Source organism: Electrona antarctica, assembly GCF_951216825.1.
Source record: "Electrona antarctica genome assembly, chromosome: 12".
Classification (NCBI taxonomy): domain Eukaryota; kingdom Metazoa; phylum Chordata; class Actinopteri; order Myctophiformes; family Myctophidae; genus Electrona; species Electrona antarctica.
The window spans coordinates 30,884,638-30,907,601 of NC_136793.1; the positions used below are offsets into that span (position 1 = coordinate 30,884,638).

At 42.6% G+C, this 22,964-nt stretch overlaps 2 protein-coding genes across 2 annotated transcripts; both read left to right on the forward strand.

Annotated features, from left to right (window-relative positions):
* Window positions 1-856: 856 nt before the first annotated feature.
* LOC306934381 (proprotein convertase subtilisin/kexin type 5-like) lies at window positions 857-16,270 on the forward strand (the record flags this gene model as incomplete). The annotated part of the gene is made up of 7 exons (XM_079516950.1): window positions 857-872; window positions 2,574-2,642; window positions 13,686-13,746; window positions 14,054-14,199; window positions 15,151-15,357; window positions 15,964-16,047; window positions 16,233-16,270. The coding sequence occupies 7 exons, from the start codon at window positions 857-859 to the stop codon at window positions 16,268-16,270; spliced, it is 621 nt and encodes a 206-aa protein (XP_079373076.1).
* A 72-nt stretch (window positions 16,271-16,342) lies between these two features.
* Window positions 16,343-22,428, forward strand: LOC306934382 (proprotein convertase subtilisin/kexin type 5-like; the record flags this gene model as incomplete). Its single annotated transcript, XM_079516951.1, has 9 exons — window positions 16,343-16,347; window positions 16,771-16,985; window positions 18,127-18,369; window positions 18,569-18,802; window positions 19,303-19,480; window positions 19,596-19,813; window positions 20,588-20,688; window positions 21,075-21,285; window positions 22,010-22,428. 9 exons carry the CDS (start codon window positions 16,343-16,345, stop codon window positions 22,426-22,428), a joined length of 1,824 nt encoding a protein of 607 aa, XP_079373077.1.
* Between the last annotated feature and the right edge of the window lie 536 nt (window positions 22,429-22,964).

Genomic DNA, 22,964 nt, shown 5'->3' on the forward strand with positions numbered 1-22,964 from the left:
TGAATGGTTGCCCGGCCTGTGGGCTGTGGTCGTCGGGACCCGAGGAATCCCAATGTATGTTGCAGGTCCTGGCTTAGCAAGGACATTTGTATGGCAAAAAAGCAAAAAGTAAATGCCCCAAATAAATAATACATTAAAATTATAACGTGTGTGTGTGTGTGTGTGTGTGTGTGTGTGTGTGTGTGTGTGTGTGTGTGTGTGTGTGTGTGTGTGTGTGTGTGTGTGTGTGTGTGTGTGTGTGTGTGTGTGTGCGTGCGTGCGTGCGTGCGTGCGTGCGTGCGTGCGTGCGTGCGTGCGTGCGTGCGTGCGTGCGTGCGTGCGTGCGTGCGTGCGTGCGTGCGTGCGTGCGTGCGTGCGTGCGTGCGTTATTATGGCTCTCATAATGTGTATTTACACTAGTGAGATACGGTTACACACTCACACACGCCCTTATACACCAGACAGCCAAGGAGATGATTAGTACCAGATTTCCCCCTCACAAACTTTCTCACGTGTGTACAGACACTCTCAATTAACCAGTTAGTTTGTCAGACAGTGTTTGAAAATGTGGTTCCGTTTAACTGCGTGTTTGTCTGAAGCTCAATGAGACATAACAATAATAACATGACAAGAAAGACCCTCCATGTGTCTGCGTCTGATTCATTTCTCACTGAAATGGACCTCCCTTATCTCAGCCGGTCATACAGGGTACAACAAGCGTGCTGCCTCCATCCGCACACACTCAAAGGCAGATGCACATTAATGCATGATGTACAAATACTTGTAGACGTCCAGCATTATTTAATTAGACACTGACTGTTGAATAAGAAACTTTGAGGTTAAGGTTGGATTTTCCTGTTGCTCTCAAGAAGGAACAATGGAAGAGATTGAGAGTGAGTTGGATAAAAGTCAAGGGGGGATGTGGATGTGTGGAGGGAACAGGGAAGAAACAGTCTCAAAGATGTGTACACAAACACACGCACACGCGCGCACGCACACACACACACACACACACACACACACACACACACACACACACACACACACACACACACACACACACACACACACAGTCACACACACAGTCACACACACACATGCTCGAACTGTTAAAGAGATGAGTTAATTGTGTTCTTTAGGTCGGATCTGTGCTGCTGCTTTACAGTAGAGTATTCAAAATAACTTTTACGTTTCAGCCTGGCTATAATTCTTCACATTCACATGATTGTGTGCACAAGAGTTGACAATGCCTTGATTAAAAATTATCGATGTGGAATTTGTATTGGCTAAAACAATGTGCAGTAACTACGATGTATTGTTATGAACAGCTATTTTAATAGTGAATCCACTATTAAAACGTTCAGTATGTACAGGTATATTTCTGTATTTAATGCCTGTGTGTAGAACTGATTTTGTATTTGTGTGTGTATTCTGTGTCTGCATTTAGTTTGTGTTCATGTACAAAAGATGCTTCTCAGATGATAATTCCCTGTGTTCTCTCTCTCTCTCTCTCTCTCTCTCTCTCTCTCTCTCTCTCTCTCTCTCTCTCTCTCTCTCTCTCTCTCTCTCACTCTATTCATTCTCCATCTCCATCTAGATAAGTTTGGGGTGGACAGATATCTGTTTGAGGGAGAGTGTCGTGACACCTGCCCTGAGGGGTATTTTCACTCATGGAGGAGACATTGTGAGCCATGTTCCGCCAACTGTACCGTTTGTACTGCAGCCAACCGATGCCTTCACTGCAGTCCAGCACACAACCTCAGAGATGGGCTCTGTGTTCCACTGGTGTGTGGCGATGGTGAGAGATGCTGGTGTACTCAAATCCACACATATATTCCCCTCGCCACCCACCGAGTTTGTAATTCGCTGAATAGTACAGTAGTTTCTACTTTGTTTAGTAGTATTGTATGACAGATGTGTGTGTGTGTGTGTGTGTGTGTGTGTGTGTGTGTGTGTGTGTGTGTGTGTGTGTGTGTGTGTGTGTGTGTGTGTGTGTGTGTGTGTGTGTGTGTGTGTGTGTGTGTGTGTGTGTGTGTGTGTGTGTGTGAGAGCGAGAGAGAGGGAGGAGAGAGAGAGAGAGAGAGAGAGAGAGAGAGAGAGAGAGAGTATTGAGGAAAAAGTCAGGCAGAGTGTGGAGGAAGGATTAGAGTGTGTTTGTGAGTGTGTAAGGTCAAGCAGGGGAAGGAAGAGGGGAAATTCTTACCACATGTGGCAGACACGTCTGAACACATTGTGAACCAGAGACCTTAATTCAGACACCCTCAACAAGAACCTACATCCACTCCACATCCACATGCACCTATGGCTGGCACAGGAGATGGACTTGTACATTACTGTCCATTTATATGTCCGCTTTGTATATGACTGTATATTCTGTCTGTCTGTGCTGTTGTTCAAATGTCCTTTTTTGGTGTGACAGGGGAAAAAATAAACCCAATGTCAGAATGATGCTTTTCTTTTTCCCCCCCTATTTCCTAAAATCACATTGCATTTATACATTCTCATCTGTTGTCTATTCAGTAATGGGGGAAAGTCTGTCTCTCTCACTTTGTGTCCTTACTGTTCTACTGTCCTACTTCCTCTCTGTCCATCAGGTGAAGTGGCAGAACCAGAGTATGAGGACTGTATCCCCTGTGAGCAGGGCTGTAAGAAATGCCAACACAGTGAGTTAACTATAAGCACCCTCCCCATGTCTCTTTCTTTCCCTCTCTCTCTCTCTCTCTCTCTCTGGTTCATCTTCCTTGTTGTCTCCACCAGGCCGAAGGCATGGAGCGAGTATGTTTTGCACTCTGTCTGTGTGTGCGTCCATCCGTATGTGTGTCCGTCCGTCCATCTGTGTACACTGCAGCTAATCTCAGGCACTGTTGGCCCGGTCGATGCCAAACTGTGCACACACTCCCTGTATGCCTACGACGAACCTCTGCCCCAATTTCTCCACAACAGCAGCTTGTTATAGCTATATCTTACACATTTTATCCATTCATCACGCAAATTGGTATTCACTATCTCTATAGTCATGTGATCAACACGGACCTGTCCGCTTCCCCATATTGCATCCCCATTGGCTAAGATTGCCTTCCAAAATTTGCAGGATTGGTCCGTTTTAAACAAAATGCCTCAAATCATGAACACAGCGTGCGATTTCCGTGCAATTATGCACATGCATTCCCACTAGGCAGAGGAAGAAATGCCACTTTTAAAAAGAAACTCAGCCTCAAGGTGGAGCTATCACTTCAAATGTTTCAAAACAGCCTCATGGTGGAGCTATAGATTAGATTAGATTAGATTAAATGTATTGTCACTGCACATGGTATACAAATACTTTGACAATGAAATGAATAGTGGCGTCTAGCCAGAGTGCAATACAGTAATGCAGTAATGGGAATAATAACCGGCCAATTCATGTTTTCACCTATAACTGCACCGATCTGTGTACAACTTTGTATACGCATTGCGCACTCCCCAGAGGCCAAAGAAAAACCTTTGCCCTGCATTTTCCACATCTGCCTGTTATAGTGCCATCATGGGTCCAAGTTTTTTGCTAAACACATTTCTTTATATTACTCCTAAAGATTTTATCCATACATCACGCAAATCGGTATACACTATCTCTATAGTCATGTATGTTTGATTTTTCATATATTACTACACATTTCCAAACATCATGTGCTATTATCCTGGTGGAGACCTGTGCCCCGAGGGGCATTTTTTTCTAGTTTCTTTCTCTTTCATAGACTGAAATGCTATGAGGTGGTGTGATGGCGTAACACGCCAGGACTGGACAGATACTAGCTCTGGTCCATAGCTCTAATGCCGTTGCATTTAGAGCTATGTTACCGATGACTTCCGGGGCTTGCATAAATGCAGAACAGCCTCTCGTCTTTATCGTAAATAAAAAGAACGTTTTTGCTTCTCACCAATACAAAGGCGGGTTGTGTCATTTGAAAGCCTACTTTCCTTAGTGGAAGCACTCTGAGCCCCCCCACCACACGTATAAAAGGTACTTTTTGGCCTGAAAGGGATTTTTTTCACCAAAAAAGAAAATACTTTTAGTTACTCCACTGCGCCCTCTACCGATATTGCTAAGAGAAAACCCTCATACAGAATATTTTTCCTCCAGTGAAAAACAATCCCTTTATGGCCAAAAAGTACCTTTTATACGTGTGGTGGGGGGCTCAGAGTGCTTCCACTAAGGAAAGTAAGCTTTCTAATGACACAACCCGTCTTTGTATTGGTGAGTAGCAAAAACTTTCTTTTTATTTACGCTAAAGACGAGAGGCTGGTCTGCATTTATGCGAGCCCCGGAAGTCATCTGTAACATAGCTCTAAATGCAACGGCATTTGAGCTACCTGTATGGACCAGAGCTAGACAGATACCACACTTGTGACACTGTGGATTTCAATCCTACAGTTGGATACCATCTTGTCACACTTCCCTGGCCTGTGCACTCGCTTATAACAATAGAGATTATTATTTGTTCTTCAGTCACAGTTGAAATGTCTTAAATACATACATACATACATACATACATACATACATACATACATACATACATACATACATACATACATACATACATACATACATACATACATACATACATACATACATACATACATACATACATACATACTGTATCAGCAAGTGTGTGTATTCTACACAATTGTGAATACACACAATTGTTTGCAAGCGGCTGCATATTTTGCATGTGACAAAGCAGCTGTCAGTTGGGAAGACTAGAAGTACCATACTAGACAACCTCAGACCACGTCTGGTTAGATGTAGACCATATTTCTCCCCACCTTCACAGAAGCCACTGTATTGCCCAGATTCATTTAGTTAGAGAAGATCAAGATTTATGACTTTACTTCAACTTAACTGTAGTAATGATCATCTTGTGATAGCGTACACAGAGGAACACCACGTGGAACATGAATCATTGTCTCCACCAGGCCGAAGGCATGGGGAGAGAGTATGTTTTGCACTCCGTCCGTGTGTGTGTCCGTCCGTCCGTGTGTGTGTCCTTCCGTCCGTCTGTGTACAGCTAATCTCCGGCACCGTTAACCCGGTCGATGCCAAACTTTGCACACACACTCCCTGGATGCCAACGATGAACCTCTGCCCCGCATTTTCCAGAACGGCCTGTTATAGCGCCACCATGAGGCAGCTTTTCACATGTTTTACCTAAAACTGCACCGATCTGCGTGAAACGTTGCATGCACACTCCCTAGAGGCCAAGGACAAACCTTTGACCTGCATTTTCCGCATCTGCCTTTTATAGCGCCACCAGGAGGCCGACTTTTGTAAAACACATTTTTTGATATTACTCCTCCAGATTCTGTCCAAAAATCTCACAAATCGTTACACAGTATCTCTATGGTCATGTGCTCAAGTCGGATCTGTCCGATATTTCATATTCCATCCTAATTGGCTATAATTGGCTTTCACAGTTTGCAAGATTGCCCCGTTTTGAACAAAAACATGAACGCAGCATGCAATTTACGTGAAATCTTTCACACATTTTCTTACTGGGCTGAGGAATATATCCCACCCTTTTCACATTGGCCTGTTATAGCTCCACCAACAGGTTGATTTTTGCAAATCACATTTTTGGAACAAAATGCCTCAAATCATCCAATTGCCATCAAAGGCAAACATGTTTATATTACTCCTAAACATTTTGCCAAACATCTCACACAGTCCTATCCTCCTGGTGGAGACCTGTGCCCAGAAGGGCACTTTTTCTAGTTACTCCTGCTTTGTGCCAAAAAGCAGTGTTTCCCAAACAATGGGTCAGGACCCATTTTGGGGACACGGCTATCCCATTTTAACACATCAGTTTAACACATTTTTAATTATTATTACAAAAGATTAAATTATACCAAAGTTTCTTTTTTGAAAGCCTCAAAATTATTTCAGAAATGTAAAAAACAAAACTAGTGACGGGGAGACAGCACTTTTACACAAACACGCGCGCACACACACACACACACACACACACACACACACACACACACACACACACACACACACACACACACTACACACACATTTAACTTTTGAGTCTTGAGGAGAAAAGGGTTAGGGTTAGGGTTAGACAATTGGATTGTCTCCCTGCTGCCCTGGCTGATCACCACCTTCCTATAATTACTTGCCGTAAATCATCATAGAGTTAGTCCTCCTTGCAGAACTGTAAAAACAAAACATATCATACATACTGGGTTTGTTAAGAACAAATCCCAGTATGGGACAAACATCTTTTAAAGATATAAGGGATTAATCTCATATTTTATTATGATTATATATATATATATATATATATATACATATATATATATACATATATACAATATATTGTATATATATATACAATACAATTGCATGTCAATCTTTTGTTTTTTGCTTTAAGCACTTTTTAAAGCAGAGTTGCAAAATAGAAAAACAATACAAAAAGAGCATAAAAATATACTACTACTTCTGCTGCTCTACTGCTACTACTACTACTACTACTACTACTACTACTAATAATAATAATAATAATAATAATAATAATAATAATAATAATAATAATAATAATAATAATAATATATATCTGTACATAATATTGGTGCACCACATTTTTTCCTCTCTATCTCTGAGACGTCCCTAAATGTGGTAACCTCGGAGGAACTAAAACATTAGTGCTAAACAAATCAACAAATCAAGACAGCTCGGCCTGTCAGCAGAAGCCACATCAGTGGGTGAATCCTTCTTTCTTCTGTAGGTGATAACCAACATCCCAAAGAACACTGTCATTGTTGTTGAGCTGCATGGTGTGAGGAGGAGCCAGGCTGACACAGTGTTAGTTATTATGCATTCTGGGTGGAATAACTCTCTCTTCTTCTCTCTCACTGCCATCACAGCCAGCCCACCACCCATTCTCCTTCAGCAATCACTGAAGGAGCTGACTGACACTGTAAACGAGTCAGTCAGCAGATTAGGTGAAAACTTGTTGCCCTTGCAATGTGATGCTACAGGCTAAAGTAAGGTGGAATTAATGGAGTAATCAGCATGATTACATGTGCGTCAGTATCTCTATCTGTTTGGAATCTGGATTAATTCGGATCTTACAGTTGACATGGACATACGTGTTTGTCACTGTGTAGGGCCTAGTTTGTATTTTGTGTGTGTGTGCGTGCGTGTGTGTGTGCGTGTGTGTGTGTGTGTGTGTGTGTGTGCGTGCGTGCGTGCGTGCGTGCGTGCGTGCGTGCGTGCGTGCGTGCGTGCGTGCGTGCGTGCGTGTGCGTTGCTGCTCCCATTGCAGAGCATACCCGCCTGATAGTATGTGATAAGAAGCAACCCCTATCCATTCCATTCCCATCTCTTATATCACATAATTTCTGTACTTTTCTTCTCTGCTTATCATCAGTTTTTACACTCTCTCATCTTCTCATCTCTCAGATCCTTTGGCTACATCTACACTAGGGCACAGAGGAGTCATGGGATAACTGGACTGGTACTGTAGTTCTGTAGTTTTAGAGCATGGCACTGAGACTATGAGTGGGATCCTGTACTCCACTGTCTGTGTAGGGAGAGCAAGTGTCATGTCAGTTCACTGGTTTTTGATTCGGTTTGATTGTAGAGTACTTTAACTCAGTGGTTGCAATGTTGCGCAAACATTGGTCAGGGGTCATTAAGAGGCGAGAGAAGCTCGGCATTGTTTCTAATATTCATCACATATCGCATGACACACTAATAATGCAAGGTACGGGTCTCCAATTCTCTGTGACCTAATCCATACAACATGGCTCTCGAAAGGTCAGGAGAAAGGTCAGGAGAAAGGTCATCTTCTAATGGTTAGCAAGCCTCTCTACTGTACCTCTCACCCTGTCAACTCAGACTGAAACATTTCTTATTATCCATCCCTGTGCATTCATATTTATATTCAGTTGAATGGAAAATGGGCATGTTGTTTGCCATGAAATGGAAAAAAAGAAAAACATTCTCCTATTGTTTTAAATAGATTGGAGAGGGCTCGGTTGGGGAAAGGAGCAGAGTGACTTCATCCAGTTGGTAGATGTTGGGTTTTTTCCATACGGTACCGTGAGAGTAGATATTCTTGGGTGGTCCCAGTAGGAATGGATGCCCTGTGGCAGTGTTAATGCCATGCTTTACCCACTGAGCTGGAGTACACAGGTTAAACGGTATGCTTACATGCAGTAGTGAACATGCTCAATGGTTCCCAGAAAAGAGTGAGAATGTCAGCAGTTTTGTTGGTTAAAGTTCAATTCTGGTTAAATAGAATTAAAAAGCTGGAGGATTGATGATATTTGAGAGAATTTGCCCTACTTACTAAACGTGCCTTCAGTCTTTCTCTTTGCTCCCTGTAATCCTTCTCTCCTCACCTTTAGTTAGAAATACATTCTGCCCTATCGTTTTCACTCCAGGTGGTGACATGAAGAGCAAATCACACCACGTCTTGATTCCAAGTGATTATAGCGCCATTGTATACTTAAGCCTAATTTATATTTGAGTTTAGTGTCTGTCAGCTGTCTTCACTGTACTGTGTGAAGTACAGTGAACCGGAGTGTATGCTCAGTTTGTGTGTGTATCTGCATGCATGAATAAACTTGTCTCGTGCGCATGTCTGTGCAGGCATGAGCTCGGCTCGCCCATGTGCACATGTGCAAAAGCCTGCACTGTTACTGTAAAGTAGAAGTAAGTGGCCTTGGGAACCAACAGTTCCCGAGCCACGCGATCAGTAGCTATTTTCACTACTGTTCACTACATGCGTGCGTGCGTGCGTGCGTGCGTGCGTGCGTGCGTGCATGTGTGCGTGCGTGCGTGTAAACATGTACGTGAGTAGTATACGTGAGAGATTGTGCATGCAAACCTATAAAGTCAAGTCAGTATAGGGGTGTCCCCACACTTTACAATTTAGACATTTAGCAGACACTCTTAATCCAGAGCGATTTACAGTAAGCAAGAACAACATGGTAATACATCAAATCAAATCTTGTGCAATTCATATTTATGTGGGCACTATTTTATCTCGTCACAACAATCACCCAAAAGGCATGATTTCCGTCTCCTAGTGCTCTGTCTTATATTCTTTACCTCTGTCCCTCCCACCTGTCCGCTGTCAGTCTCTCTCTGCATGAGTAATTACTCTCACAGGTAGTGGCTTGTCGACAGTATTGACGTGCAAACCTATAATGTGTGTTAGGTTGTGGGTGCTGGGTGGTGTTGCTTCTCTCAACAGTAAGATGTAAGAATGTCCCAGGGGGCTGTGTCTACAGATTTAAGTTTTTATGATCTCCACCAGGCACAGATGTTGCAGTCACCTCTGTTTGCTTGTTTGTCTGTTTGTGTGTCTGTGTGTTTATAAATTATTTAGACTAGAGTAGAGACAAACCTACTGTAAACAAGCAATTATTTGCACCACAATAGGGTTACCCTTTATTATATACATTATTCGCAGTTTGGTATACACTAAAGCACATTGTACACTTTGGGAAAAGGCGCTATTGAAATGCAGAGTTTGCAGACCATCCCATTTCCCAGACAGTAAAGTACAGCTTTACTCTGCTATACTTAAACTGAAATAGAAATAATAGGCTTCACCAAAAAAATTGAACCAACTGAAACTGTATTATGTGGTTACAAAACTAACTAAAACTAACTAAAAACATAGCCTAGAGAAAATATCCTTGGTCTTTGTCAACATTTCATACATAAGCCTACAAAGTTGGGTGGATATACTAAATCTTCCAATATTACAAGCTCACAGTGCTTCTAGATCTGGTTCTAGATCTAATTTGTTTGAATCTCTGCCCTGACTACGCTACTGTATATTACAATAAAAAACTGCAACACTAAAAATAATCAAAACGAAACTAACATAATTAGTAACTAAACTAAATGAAACTAAACCAGCAAACCCGCTTTAAAAATGAATCAAACCTAAACTGAAATAGAGAACAATGAATTCAAAGTGTGTGTGTGTGTGTGTGTGTGTGTGTGTGTGTGTGTGTGTGTGTGTGTGTGTGTGTGTGTGTGTGTGTGTGTGTGTGTGTGTGTGTGTGTGTGTGTGTGTGTGTGTGTGTGTGTGTGTGTGTGTGTGTGTGTGTGTGTGTGTGTGTGTGTGTGTGTGGGGGGGCTCGTTCTGGGCCTGAGTTGTCCAGGTGGCCACATGTCCCTAGGTGCCCAGTTGTCCAAGTAGTTGTAGCCAGACAACTATTCCACAATCTCCGAATGCTATATAGTCTGGAACTACACCTCCCGAAATCCGAGTAAAAAAGCTGCCATTTCCATTCACGAAAATATATTTTAAAATATCTTTTCATTTTATTTTTTTATTTCCTTTTCTGCTAAGCAACAAGCTAATTATGCTAAGATGATTTCTATTTATATTAGGATAAATTTGCGTGACTTTAAAGAGGAAAGTGGGGAGGAGGCTCCACTTCCGCTTTATATTTTACTCATGATAGCTCTTCCGTTGCTCCAGACTGTATGACAGAAGCATTTGGAAATTGCAAGAGGCAACAGTCTAAAACAGACTAAAAAAAAAGAAACATGCATAAACTTCCCATCATGCACAGTGTGAAGCTCAACAGCGCCACTTTGTAACCTGTTGGTACCCCGGACGGACATACATACATACATACATACATACATACATACATACATACATACATACATACATACATACATACATACATACATACATACATACATACATACATTATACATACATACATACATACATACATACGCACGCACGCACGCACGCACGCACGCACGCACGCACGCACGCACGCACGCACACACACACACACACACACACACACACACACACACACATACATACATACATACATAGGGACACACATTGCTGTTCATTGGAGTGGCTGCACCACTCAAAAAAGAAAAGCTCCCTTGATCTCTATGTCTTTGGGGGTTGTTCTGACAGTATGGTGCTGCAGGATGACAGGAGGATAGCGTTACCATGGTTACCAGTCGGATGGTTTTGATTGACAGGAGGAATTAATTAATTTAATTGAGATTTAATTATCTTCTGGACCATGGCGCTCACGCACGGCGTGCACGCACGCACACGCGCACACGCACACACACACACACACACACACACACACACACACACACACACACACACACACACACACACACACACACACACACACACACACACACACATTTTGGTTCTTTATTTGAATCCGCAAATTACAATTAATTTTACAGGGAAACAAATATAACAGGGTTGGCAGTTCATGGGCACCTAAGTGTACACATGGCACCTTCTCCTCCACACAGACAAACTGCCTATAACAGCCGAAACAGAGCAGTAGGCCTATTTGGCAAGTTGTAACTTGTTTGGCTTTGCTCTTTGTCATGCCAGCTATTGTTAGGCCACTCGTGGTCAGTTTATGTATCTACATGGATACCCAATGTTTGTTATGATTCCTTGCTTGCTTGTTCTGCATTTATTCAAATAGATGTTTGACTTTAGTGTGCAGGGTAGGGTGAGCACTGAGCAGGGTACCTTTATTATCTGGTGTTAGAGTGCCCTCTGCTGGTTATAAGAGAAACGGAGGTCTGCAAGTGCAAGAGAACCAGTACCCTCTTGTACGCTCTAAGGTTGTACGTGGAACAGAGAGAACCAGTAGGCTACCCTGTTTTACGCTCTAAGGTTGTACGTGGAACAGAGAGCAGGTCTTCAAAATCATTTGGAAGTGAGGTTTATAATGTGACGACGAGAGAGGAACTCACTCAGAACAATCATCTATCCTATCTAGTAGAACCTTTCTGTGTATCTCCAAAGAAAACTAACACAAAAGTTGAAGGTTGTGTAGTCTCAATGTCTCATGATAACCAGTGTGGTTGCCGCGACGCGAGTCACACTTGCAAATGAACCAAGACAACACATTGTTCTCCAGGAGCTGGCCTGGTGACGACACTGACCGCCATCAAACTCTGGATAGCCATACATGGTTTGACATAGGCCTACTGGGGGCAGCAGTGGCTCAGGGGTAGAGTAGCCGGATGGGAACCACAAGCCAGTTCGAACCCGGGCTCCCCAAATTAGGGTGCGTTCGGAAATGCGCACCGGGAGCGCACTCGCCTATTAGTTGTCTCCACCAGGCCGAAGGCATGGGGAGAGAGTATGTTTTGCACTCCGTCCGTCCGTCCGTGTGTCCGTCCGTGTGTCCGTCCGTCTGTGAACAGCTAATCTCCGGCACCGTTAACCTGGTCGATGTCAAATTTTGCACACACATTCCCTGGATGCCAACGATGAACCTCTGCCCCAGAATTTCCAGAACGGCCTGTTATAGCGCCACTAGGAGGCCGCTTTGTGCAAAACAAGTTTTTGGACGGTACACCTACAGATTTTGTCCAAACATCACGCAAATTGGTACACAGTCTCTCTAGAGCCATTCAACGAAACGGGTCTTTCAGATTTCTCAGACTCCATCCAGATTGGCTAAGATTGGCTTTCAAAGTTTGCAGGAGTGCTCAGTTTCAAACAAAATGCTGCAAATCATGGACACATCGTGTGATTTCCGTGAAATTGTGCACGCACATTCCCACTAGGTCGAGGAAGAAATGCCACGTGAACATTTTCAACTCAGCCTCATGGTGGCGCTATAACTCGCCGAAAAGTGTTTTTACCTCTAACTGCACGGATCTGTGGATAACTTTGTATGCCAACTCCCTAGAGGCCAAGGAAAAACCTTTGCCTGGAATTTTTCACATCTGCTCTTTATAGCGCCACCAGGAGGCCGACATATGTAAAACACATTTTCTAATATTACACCTTCAGATTTTATCCAAATTTCACGCAAATCGGTACACATGCTCTCCATAGTCATGTGATCAAGACGCGTTTGTTTGATTTCTCATAATCCACCTTCATTGACTACGATTGGCTTCTAAACCTTTCAGGAGTAGCCCGCTTTGTACCCGTTTTGTACAAATTGCCACAATTACTCAACGCAGCATCCGATTGCGGTGAAACTGTGCATGCATATTCCCACTAGGCTGAGGAAGAAATGCCACTTGACCGTTTTCAAATCAGCCTCATGGTGGCGCTACAACAGGCCAAGCCGCGTCACACACACACACACACACACACACACACACACACACACACACACACACACACACACACACACACACACACACACACACACACACACACACACACACAAAACATCCTCCTGGTGGAGACCTGTGCCCAGAAGGGCACTTTTTCTAGTTTGCATTGCACAGTGCGCTATTTCCGAACGCGCCCTTAGTCGAAGTGTCCTTCAGCAAGACAATGAACCCCTAATTGCTCCCGATTGGTGCCTTGCATGGTTTCCTCTGTCATCGGTGTATGAATGGGTGAATGTAATGCACAATCTATGTAAAGCACCTTAGATAAAGGCACTATATAATTAAATACTATATAAATGCACCATTTACCTACTAGATCTGCATATGGAGCCGGCCAGCAACTCTACATCTGACCTCACTGACACTGACACTGTGCCGTATTAAGAAGCTCTGTTGTTTCAGAGTGACCTCACCCTCAGGGCGTCTTACTGGTGTATATATATATATATATATATATATATATATAGTTATATTGTTATGCAATAGACTCTGTTGCAAGTTGTCATAACTGCAACATGTGTGTGACTTTGAATCTTATTCTCCATTGCAGAGGACGCCAGGGTACATCAACAGGGTACTGTGTGCCTCAGCTGTGAAGAAGGCTACTACAAGTACATTTTATTTTATATATATTATTTTTTTTGTGCAATTATTGACACATAATTTAACATCTTTGACCCTGTTTATGGCTCACCTTCCTTTCTCAGTTGTGTAGTCATTATTGTATAGATAATAATATACCTTGATTGATAATATACCTTGATTGACCCTGTGTGTAAAAGACTGTAAAGCCTTATATATATATATGGTATAGCCTACAATACATTCTAAAACCTCAGTCTTAATTTAACTGTGAGAGTGTACAAATGTAACCAAATGGACCATACAGCATTATCTCCTTTCCATTTCCTCTCTCAGGTATAATACAGACTGCCATAGGTCATGCCCAGATCGGACTTACAGTTTAAACGACTCAATGATCTGTGCCGGATGTGTGGACTCCCACTGTGCTAACTGTGACCAGGACCAGTGCTACTGGTGTGAAGACGGATTCTATGTTTTCGGTACAAATTAAAATTTAGGATGCGTTATACATATGTGAGTGTGTGTGTGTGTGTGTGTGTGTGTGTGTGTGTGTGTGTGGGGGGGGGGGGGGTGCAGGATAGAGCAGCTCTGGCTGGAGACCATGAAGCCCAATACTTCCTGATCCTTCTTTGGGTTTTGGGGATACCCCAAAGTTACATACCACATACCACAAATAGGTCCAGATTGTGAAATCTGTAAAACCCTCTCTGTGTTAATTTATCCATTTGTAACTCCTGGAGCAGTCGTTCTCAAACGATTTAATTTCGTGGACCTCCATAACTCTGAGGGTTTTTATTTTAGCTGTGCTAAAAATGTCTTAAAAGTCCTTAAATTGTCACTTTAGAAATGTGCAGATACTCCGTATGCACTTATACTGTATGTTGGTTTGTTTACTGTTTTACAAAAAAAAACATTACGTTAAAAAGTGACGAAGATTTAGAACACTTTCCTGAGGTTTTTAATGTGTGTAATATGTGGTTTTAGATATTTTAGTATTTCAAAATGCCCATGTGAATGTGATGTCATAGGCACTAGTCTCACTTCCTTCCTAGACTACATGTTGTCTTAGTATAACAGACCTCCCCTCTCCACAAGGTGGGGTAGTGCACCAAAGCATAATGGTCATTGTAGTAATCCAGCAATCTAGTAGTCAAACCCTAGTCAAACACACAGACTTATTATTTTTCTGGCCATAGCGTGCTAAATTCAAATTGTGCTACTGTTATCTACTACAAATAGATACTATTAACATTCAGTGACTGGAGTTTCTTCCAGCAGTGAAATGTCCCTTTAAGTGAGACCACAATGTTACATATTAAGCAACCCCCCACTGTTATATAAAAACATATTTGTACACTCTCAAATTAACATTGAGGATTTTACTGTGTATAAATGGTCATGCTTTATGTTTGTTTGTGTCCCCCCCACAGATGGAGATTGCGTTGAACATTGTAGCGAGGGCTATTTTGTGGACGAAGAGAGTGAGGACTGTGAGCCTTGTCATCGTGCTTGCAGAACCTGTGGTGGGCCAAAATACAATGACTGTGACTCCTGCGAGGACGGCTTCACACTGGAGGATGGGGAGTGTTTGGATAACCGGAGGTTGGCCTCCTGCCCTGACAAGCACTTCAGGAACAGTACGTCACCAGTACCCGTCACCAGCTAAATACTGTTCAACTATAGCCACATAGGTTAACATTTACATTCCAAATATCTTTGGGTGCTTACTGCTGTAATGCAGTATGCAGAGGTAAAGTTCCTGCCCACCACCACACAGAGTAGACTAGACTAGCCTAGATTAGACTAGACTAGATAAATATGATAAATATGAAAGTATGAAGGTTACATTTTGTAATTCAACAGCAACTATGGTATTTGTTCTGATTCTGAAACATCTTGTTCAAAAAATATTTTTGAATATATACTTGAATTATATATGAATTATGTTTGACACTTTATCATGACTCATCGGCATCTAGTTTGCCCTGCCTTTTGTTTTAGAGAGGAAACAAGACAGGGATCAGATTACAGATCCCATGGCCTTAAGCTCTCTAGGATTCGATCGCAGGTTCTCATGCTCTATAGGAGCATAAAGTACTAAATGGCTAAGCCACCACGCAGCCCATGTAACGCCTTTTAATTTCTCCACCATGCACTACCCTAAATTTTAAGGTTACGTTTTTACTCTACTGTCATGACAGTCAATTATTTATGTCCTAAATTTGTTGTTTTTATGTCACCAGGTGATGGTGACTGCGAGCATTGCCATCCTTCCTGTAAGACTTGCTCTGGTCCAGGAAAGGGAGACTGCAACACTTGTGACTTAGGTAAAGTCTGTTACTGTTTCCTTTGCTTAATGTTTTATGTAAAGCACATTGAATGACATTGTTGTTTAAATGTTTTATACAAATAAATGTTGCCTTGCCTTACACATGATTGATTTGATTTTATTAGCAGTGTGTTTAGTTAGTTTTATCTCTGTCCTCCAGGGAATTTTCTGACTGCCCAACAGTCCTGTGTGTCCCACTGTCCATCTGGTACATTTGCTAACGGGACATCAGGCCAATGTGAAGAATGTCTGCAGGGGTGTGCCGTCTGCCAGGACAGCAAGCGTTGCCAACGATGCCGTAGTACTGGACACACACACCTTTACCTGCAGGATGGTGTGTGTGTGGTGGAGTGTAAGAGGTGTCTGTCTGTGTCATTCGTTTTTTTCTTCTATCTATAATATCTATCACTCTGCCCGTATGTTGCTTACACACACACACACACACACACACACACACACACACACACACACACACACACACACACACACACACACACACACACACACACTCACACACACACACACACACTCACACACACTCACACACACACACGATTTAGGTCACATTATATTATAATACCATAACGTCTCAGCATCTTGTAGCTAGGTTTAGAGAATCAGTTCCTCACCTTTATCCAACTCCTCTGGCATCCCTCTCTCTCTCTCTCTCTCTCTCTCTCTCTCTCTCTCTCTCTCTCTCTCTCTCTCTCTCTTTTCTCAGGGGGTTTCCTCAAGGCGGTGTGTGTGTGTCTTGCGCCCCAAATTGTGCATCATGCGAGGGCAATGCCACTCACTGTCTGAGCTGTGCCATACAATACCTTTTAGTGGACCATTCCTGCCAGGGCCACTGCCCTGAAGGACACTATGCCACAGAGACAGAGTGTTTGCGATGCCCGCCTGACTGTGAGGTGTGCAACCATGATGGCCTGTGTCAGGGTAAGAAAGGTTTGAAAACCACTCGAATAGAGGAAATCGGACAAAGTTCTTGGCTTTCTGTACGGCTGGTGAACTGTGTAGCCTAGATCTGGGATCACCAGGGACCTCACCAATCCATTCTATCATAATACAATGTGATTCTGCGATTCATTGTGATTTCGAAACTTGGTTTGACTGCCATAAAAAGTAGCAATTTTTCAAAAACACTGCTCATATTATAAGAAAAACTGAAATCAATACATTTCTCATCATTGTATTTGTAAGTGCAATTAGAACAATACATTAATAATTTTAATATATGAATAACAATAAAAGATGTGCTATCTTTAGTTCAGTTCCACCCAAACTGAAGTTTTAAGTCAGGATAAAAGTAGGCTGGACATTGGCAAGAACTACCATAGTCTATGAGAACTATACTGCCAAAACTGGAAATACCAGGAAGTTCCGGTCATCTGGACATATTTAGCCCTGTACTTCCTGTTCTTCTGGTTACGTGGTTAGAGATGGCAGTAGTTCTTTTCCAGGCTTTATTTCCTTGTGAGGAATAATTCTGAGAACGAGTTTAGGGTAGAAGTGACGAGGTAATACACGTAAAAGTTACTGTGGTGTTTACATGAATGGTAGCCTAAAGACCAAAACAATGTGTAAAGTATAATCATCGCTGTCGGGAGGAAACCACCTAACATTTTTTTTTATTAATTGTTTTTATGAATCAGTGCTATTGAACACCCTAAAAAGCGGACGAAACCTCTTAACTCCATTGATCCCTCAAACAGCTAACTCCACCACCTCTCCCCCTCTCATGCAAATAACAATATAAAAAGTCACAATACTAACTTTGATGAGGCAGTATTGCATTGTTTTAAAAATGAAAAAGGTATTCTTCATTTCAGTTCAGTTTCAGTTAGGTGGTTTCTTCCAGACAGCAAAGATGTGTAACAATGGCTGCATGTGTCTTCATGGACATGCCATCATGGCACTGCCTGCCATGATGAGTAAAAATGCACAGATGGTTTGTGTTTGAGTAAATCCAGAGTAAGCTCTGAAATGCTTTTGGTTTGGAAATTCCTGCATGGATAACATTTGAATCATTGCTTAGATTTCACCAAGCACTATTTTCGTTTCTTCCATTTACTCCCAGAATGTGCAGAGTTCTACTACCTCCATAATGACACGTGTGTGGACGATTGCCCCACTGGCTACTTTGTCAGCGTGGAACAGCAGGAGTGTGTGGGTTGTCATGCTGATTGCACTTCATGTGATGGGCCGGATGCAGACGACTGCGACGTGTGTCGGAACCCAAAGGCCGTCCGCTACAATGGAGAATGTCTGCCTCAGTGTCCCACAAATACATACCATGATCAGGACACTGCTGAATGCAGGGGTAAGGATGGGCTGACACAAGGTCATAACACACACACACACACACACACACACACACACACACACACACACACACACACACACACACACACACACACACACACACACACACACACACACACACACCGTACAACCTTCTCATAGTCTTGTCTTATGGTCTGTGTCTCACTCACTATCTCACTACACTCAATTATCCCCAGACTGTGATAGGTCGTGCCTGACCTGTTCGGGCTCTGAACCTGCCTCCTGCCTCACCTGTGAATCCAACATGCGTAAAGATAGCAGTGGACACTGTGTGTGGTACAGCCAGTGTTCTATGCACTCGTACAGGGATGACAATGGGGAATGCCCGCTATGCCACCCACTCTGCCATCGCTGCTCTGGGCCTGGCAAAGAACACTGCCTCAACTGCAACAACCCACACTTCCTGCTCAGTGAGTTATGGAGGTTGTTTGACCTTTAGCCAGTACTGCAGTCAATCCATTGTTTCACTATTATTCCATCAGTGAGTTATGGAGGTTGTTTGACCTTTAGCCAGTACTGCAGTCAATCCATTGTTTCACTATTATTCCATCAGTGAGTTATGGAGGTTGTTTGACCTTTAGCCAGTACTGCAGTCAATCCATTGTTTCACTATTATTCCATCAGTGAGTTATGGAGGTTGTTTGACCTTTAGCCAGTACTGCAGTCAATCCATTGTCAAGCCAATCAATTTCATAATCATAATCCTGCAAAGCAACCTTCTCGTGTCAAATCTTTTTATGTGCCAATAATGTCATCATCAGCACCAATTTCAAATAATACGAAAATAGGATCTATATATGACCATAATTGCTGTTGATTTTCACTATTATTCCATAGCTGCAACTTAGTAGTAGATTGTTGTTCTCTTTACAGAGACGTCCAACTTTGTAAATTTGTTTGTGCCCATCAGACAACACCTGCGTGGAGGAGTGTCCCGTGGGTTACTATGCCGACGAGGATGAACGTGCATGTGAGCGTTGTCACTTTAGCTGTGCGTCATGCGAGGGACATCACAGCGTGCAGTGTGTCACTTGTAAACCTGGACTCCTCAGAGAGGGTCGCAGTTGTGTAGAGACCTGCTCAGAGAGGTTAGAAAGGCATGACACACACACACACACACACACACACACACACACACACACACACACACTGATTTCACTGTTTCAGCAAAGAACATTAATTTGTCTTGTCTGCCCCCATCAGTCACTATGGCAACATGTCCTCTGGGCTATGTGAGCGTTGTGACCCCTCGTGTGGCCAGTGTTGGGGTCGTAGTAGGAGCGACTGTCTGAGCTGTCGGGAGGGCTACTTGTACCTGAGGCAGTGGGGACAATGTTTGCAGAGCTGCCCTGTCTACTACTACCAAGACACCTGGTCGAAGGCCTGCCGCAAATGCCACCCAACCTGCAAGACCTGTAGAGGTATGGGATCATTCCAGAATTGGAGGACATTAGCTTAGCTCTGCCCCCCATGACATACTGTATGAATTAATCCATGCACAAAATACTAAAACATGCACTTGTGCAAAATATAATTGAGGCAAAATGTATAATATACATTTAACCTCAGGACAATATTATATTTGCCAAACCAGAAATGAGTCAGCAAAAACATTTATATATATATATTATATACTGTAAATGTATAGGTCTTTGCTGACTCATTTTTGGTTTGGCCATTCTAGCATTGCCATGCAATGTGTTTTTTTTGATTGATTGATTGATTTATTAACAGTTTGCAGAATTACAGTACATTTCAAGTACAACTCAATACAAAAACTGTTAACTGTGAGTGGACAACACCATAAAGCATTACACTTGTTTACAATACGGCCCACCATTTTAAATTCATTAAAACATTTAGAGACGAATGAATTTAGTCCCTTGTTTGTGCCGAATCTGGGTTGCACATGGTTTGTTGAACTCCCTCTGGTGTTGTGGGTGTGGACTTCGTTGACATTAAGGAAGTATTTAGACAGGTACATGGGTATCTTGGTGGTGTAGCGAATCTTGTGGACCAGACCCATCGCAAGATGCTGTACTCTTTCGTCAACCCTAAGCCATTCTAGCCTGTCAAAGTGGGCAGGGGTGAGGTGGTTTCGGGGAGTGAGGCCAAGTAGTAGCCTGACCAGTTTGTATCAGAGTCAGAACCATTGTATTGCCATTAATTGTATCTTCTTTCTTTGTCTCCTTCAGCTGAAGGTGCTCTGTCCTGTCAGTCCTGTTATGAAGGATATAGACTATTTGCAGGCATTTGTGACTCCCCGTGTCTCCTAGGCTACTTTCCTGCCTTGCAGGTAAAGATTATGTGTGCATGCACGTGCAGTCCTGTGTGTGTGTGTGTGTGTGTGTGTGTGCGTGTGTGTGTGTGTGTGTGTGTGTGTGTGTGTGTGTGTGCGTGCGTGCGTGCGTGCGTGCGTGCGTGCGTGCGTGCGTGCGTGCGTGCGTGCGTGCGTGCGTGCGTGCGTGCGTGCTCACATGTCTTAACATACCATACCTTTAGAATTTCCATATATTTTTTAAATCTACAAGGCTTTTTTATTTTGCCATTTCTTATTTTGTTTGTGCTATAACATGTTGATTAGAACATAGCCAAACCTACCAAGTCAAATTCTTTCTACTGTATATGATGTTTATTTGCCAGTTAACTGATTATGATTCAAATATTTACACATGGCTCCAGGGCCTCGCCTCCATGGGTTCACAGCCAGATTGTGGGGAATGTGATCCGTCCTGCCTGGACTGTCGGGGTGCCAGCAAGTGGAACTGCACAGAATGTCATGCGCTCCAAATCCTTTCAGATGATGGCCGCTGCATGTCCTGCTGTGGGAATGAATCCCGTATGGATGGTGCACCCATACCCATGGACTGCTGCGACTGCCAGGCCTCAAGAGGTAAACAGTGAAAGTTGTCAACAAAGAATTTTTCCAAATTAAATGTAGAGCATGCAACATTGGAGAAAGACTTTGGATTTTTTTTGTCACTTTATCAATGACATTTTATTATAGTGCCTAATCACAACAAATTGTCTGAAGACAAGGTGGTGTGGGCTATGTCTGTGTTAGCTATGTCAGGTGGGGGAGAGAGAGAGAGAGAGAGAGAGAGAGAGAGAGAGAGAGAGAGAGAGAGAGAGAGAGAGAGAGAGAGAGAGAAAGAGAGAGAGTCACATACCATACAGCAATAGCAACAACAAACAATAGTAACCACTAAAGATCAATAATAATAGCAGATATAATTGTAGTATGATATAACAGTCCCAACTCCCCAGACATATTCCATGGAAAGCCTTGGTCCGCAAACACACCCTTGAATCCACAGCAGGGAGTCCATGATGATTGAAGCCTGTAAAACAGGAAGACACAGTAACTCTGTGAGTTAGTGAACATAGACACATACAGTACAATGTGACAATAGCAAAGCTGTTCTCCATGTTCTAACATACCTCCAATAATAATCTCATATCGGAGAAATTCGGTGTGGGACCTGAGGTGGTATTTCTCCTTGGACCAGGCTCACTACAAGAACTCAGGTCATGTGTGTGCCAATCAAAAACAGTTGATGAAGAAGAAACAGTTTGCCTAATTTATCTGATCTAACCCTCTGTCTTCTGTTTCTTAGCGGAGTGCATCATGAGTGTCAACTTTGTGTTCAGGGGAGCGAAGGAACTTGAACTGGAGGGCCTAGGAAGCAGTGCCAAAATCTTTGTCACTGCCTGTGTGCTACTCATCATTGTGGTGGGTGGAGGAGTTTTTGTCTTCCTCCAAGCTCGCTCCAAAAAACGTCCTATTGTCAGTACTCTTAAAAACAAAGCTGGAGGCTATGAGAAACTTGACAGCAATGGCGGCACCACCTCATCATTTGGGGAGTACAGTGACCGCATCATTGATTGCGAGGATGATGATGAGGAGAATGACGATGACGATATTGTGTATATGGGACAGGACGGCACGGTGTATCGTAAGTTCAAGTACGGACTCCTGGATGAAGATGAGGAAATCGAGTTGGAATATGATGATGAAGTCTATTCCTTCAAATAAAAAGGAAGCACCACAGACTTGACAGGGTGGCTTTTCACTGAACACAGCATGTGTGTTCTCCCAGTGTTGTGGAAATTGTATTTATAATTTTTAATGTTTAATTATATATTTTACACAATAATTGTACAATAATCCAAATATTGTATTAATGTAAAAGTCATTGGTAGCCATTTTAGCTTCAAGGGATTATGCACCAGGGAATAACCATTATATTCATTCATATGATGTGGTTAACAGTGAACCACACCTGGCTGCATGTGAGTGACACACAAACAAACTTCAAACCTCAGGGGTGTGCTTCAAATGTTATAAAATGTATTTGCATGCTGTTTACAGTTTTTTTTTCTCCAAAAAAAAATCAATCATGTTTACAATATTTACAGTAATGATACTGTGAATGATAATCTTGATGTTATAAAAACAAGGCCTTTTGGCATGCTAATACACACATCTGTCATCAGGTAAGCAATTAGCATTTTTATTCTGATGTTGAGTTCTATACTGTGACTTTGATGTAAAATATGCAACACCATGAG